At 51.5% G+C, this 2,035-nt stretch overlaps 1 protein-coding gene across 2 annotated transcripts in view; it reads left to right on the top strand.

The window, feature by feature from the left end:
• The window catches only part of sdccag3 (serologically defined colon cancer antigen 3), a 12,938-nt gene that overhangs the window by 5,819 nt on the left and 5,084 nt on the right, over positions 1-2,035 (top strand). For both annotated transcript variants that reach the window (XM_015405260.1, XM_015405259.1), the window contains exons 4-7: positions 359-488; positions 566-639; positions 727-838; positions 1,804-1,866. In XM_015405260.1, coding sequence (XP_015260746.1) covers positions 359-488; positions 566-639; positions 727-838; positions 1,804-1,866 — 379 coding nt within the window. The remainder of the gene's footprint in view (positions 1-358; positions 489-565; positions 640-726; positions 839-1,803; positions 1,867-2,035) is intronic.

Genomic DNA, 2,035 nt, shown 5'->3' with positions numbered 1-2,035 from the left:
GTCCGACTTCAGGTATCGTCAGGTCCATAGTCAGTCTTTAAACAGGTTGGACTGCAGGTACCGTCAGGTCCATAGTCAGTCTTTAAACAGGTTGGACTGCAGGTACCGTCAGGTCCATAGTCAGTCTTTAAACAGGTCGGACTGCAGGTACCGTCAGGTCCATAGTCAGTCTTTAAACGGGTCCGACTTCAGGTACCGTCAGGTCCAGAGTCATTCTATAAACGGGTCGGACTGCAGGTACCGTCAGGTCCATAGTCAGTCTTTAAACGGGTCCGACTTCAGGTATCGTCAGGTCCAGAGTCGGTCTATAAATCAGGTCCAGAATCCAGCGGGTCTCAGCTGCGGCTCTGTTCTGCAGCAACTCCAGGTTTTCCTCCAAACCAGAAGGAGGCGCAGGAGAGAACTATGAAGGAGATGATGAGACGTTGGTGAGTGAAGCAGCCGGACCCAGTAGGACCAGAACCGGGTCGAGCAGCCAGGTCCAGCAGGTAACCCACAGACTGCCCTGAGTCTGGCAGAACCCAGTCAGAACCAGAACCTCCAACATTCTGTCTCCATGTCTTAGCTGAAGGAGGAGAACGCCTCGCTCAGGAGGACCATCATGGAGCTGCAGAGGAGCGCCCATGTCCAGCAGAGCAGGTTTGAACCGACCAATCTCAGCGCAGCCAGGCCCCATGTCATCACCTGCTTACCCAGCATGCCTCTGTGCTTCCTCCCTCTCTGCAGGGTGTCGGAGCTGAACGAGGAGCTCTTGCAGAGGAGGCGTCAGGAGGAGAAGGAGGCGCAGGACCTGGAGAACATGGTCCAGTCTGTGGAACAGAACCTGCAGCTGATGACGGTGAGTAGAGACCACGCCCCTCTTGCCCCTTAGTGGTCTTTAAAATGACATCATCAGAGCAGGACAGTTGCAGGACAGCATCCAAAACATTGGCTCTGTTCGAATTTATGGGCTGCATCCTCCGAGGACGCAGTCTACCTAGACTAGATCCTTCCAAGTCCCTGAAAATAAGGAGACCGGAAGAGTTTTGGCTGTAATTTCAAAAAGTTCTACCCTTCGGCGGGTTTTACCGCCATAGGCTATGTTGCCTAGCAACCGTGACAGTTGATACATAAAGCAGGAAAAGAACTGAAATCTGAGGAACAATGTGGATGATTTCATGCAGGGGGCAGCATAGCTTTGCCTGAGATAGAGCCCAGCTCTATTTCAGCAGCAATTTTATGGGTCTTACAAGAAGACAGATGCAGTTCCAAAGTAAAACTCATCCGCTTTAAGGGAAAATCCCAAATAAAATCTGTTTATCTGACCAAAAACAACGGCTAATACGAGCGAGCATCTGGCCAGCTAAAGGGAGTGTCCGGCCAGCTTGTTCTCCACGAGTCCCATCTACCTGTTCCCCTTCTCCCCTAGTCCATTCTACATGGTCTCGTTCTCCNCCAGCTTGTTCTCCACGAGTCCCATCTACCTGTTCCCCTTCTCCCCTAGTCCATTCTACATGGTCTCGTTCTCCCCGAGTCCCATCTACCTGTTCCCCTTCTCCCCGAGTCCCATCTACCTGTTCCCCTTCTCCCTTAGTCCATTCTACATGGTCTCGTTCTCCCCGGGTCTCATCTACCTGTTCCCATTGTCCCAGAGTCCGTACTCGAGAGAAGCAGTCTACTATCTCAACCTATGCATCCAGTCCCTGACTAGATGATCTGGTTGATCTAGATCTATACAGAGAGATGAGATGAGGAAGTTCTGCATAGAACTAAATAGAATAGATGTTAAAGATGGTGGTTAACATCTGACTCTGTGTTTGTCAGAGACGAGCAGTGAAGGCAGAGAGCAGCGTCTCCAGGCTAAAGACGGATCTTCAGCAGCTGCAGGTAACAACCCAGCATTCAGGAATCTGGTTCTGGTTCTGGTTGGTTGGTCCTTTGATGTCTCTGTTCATCATCCCTGGTTCTCCTGAAGCCTGGACTAGAAGCTGCCGGGTTCCTCCGAGGAACGTCCTGGGATCAGGCTGGGTTCCTCCAAGGAACGTCCTGAGATCAG

The sequence above is a fragment of the Cyprinodon variegatus genome, unplaced genomic scaffold (assembly GCF_000732505.1).
Source record: "Cyprinodon variegatus isolate N-32 unplaced genomic scaffold, C_variegatus-1.0 Scaffold2090, whole genome shotgun sequence".
NCBI lineage: Eukaryota > Metazoa > Chordata > Actinopteri > Cyprinodontiformes > Cyprinodontidae > Cyprinodon > Cyprinodon variegatus.
Note: the sequence above shows the minus strand (reverse complement) of the source record. Positions and strands in the feature narration are given on the sequence as shown.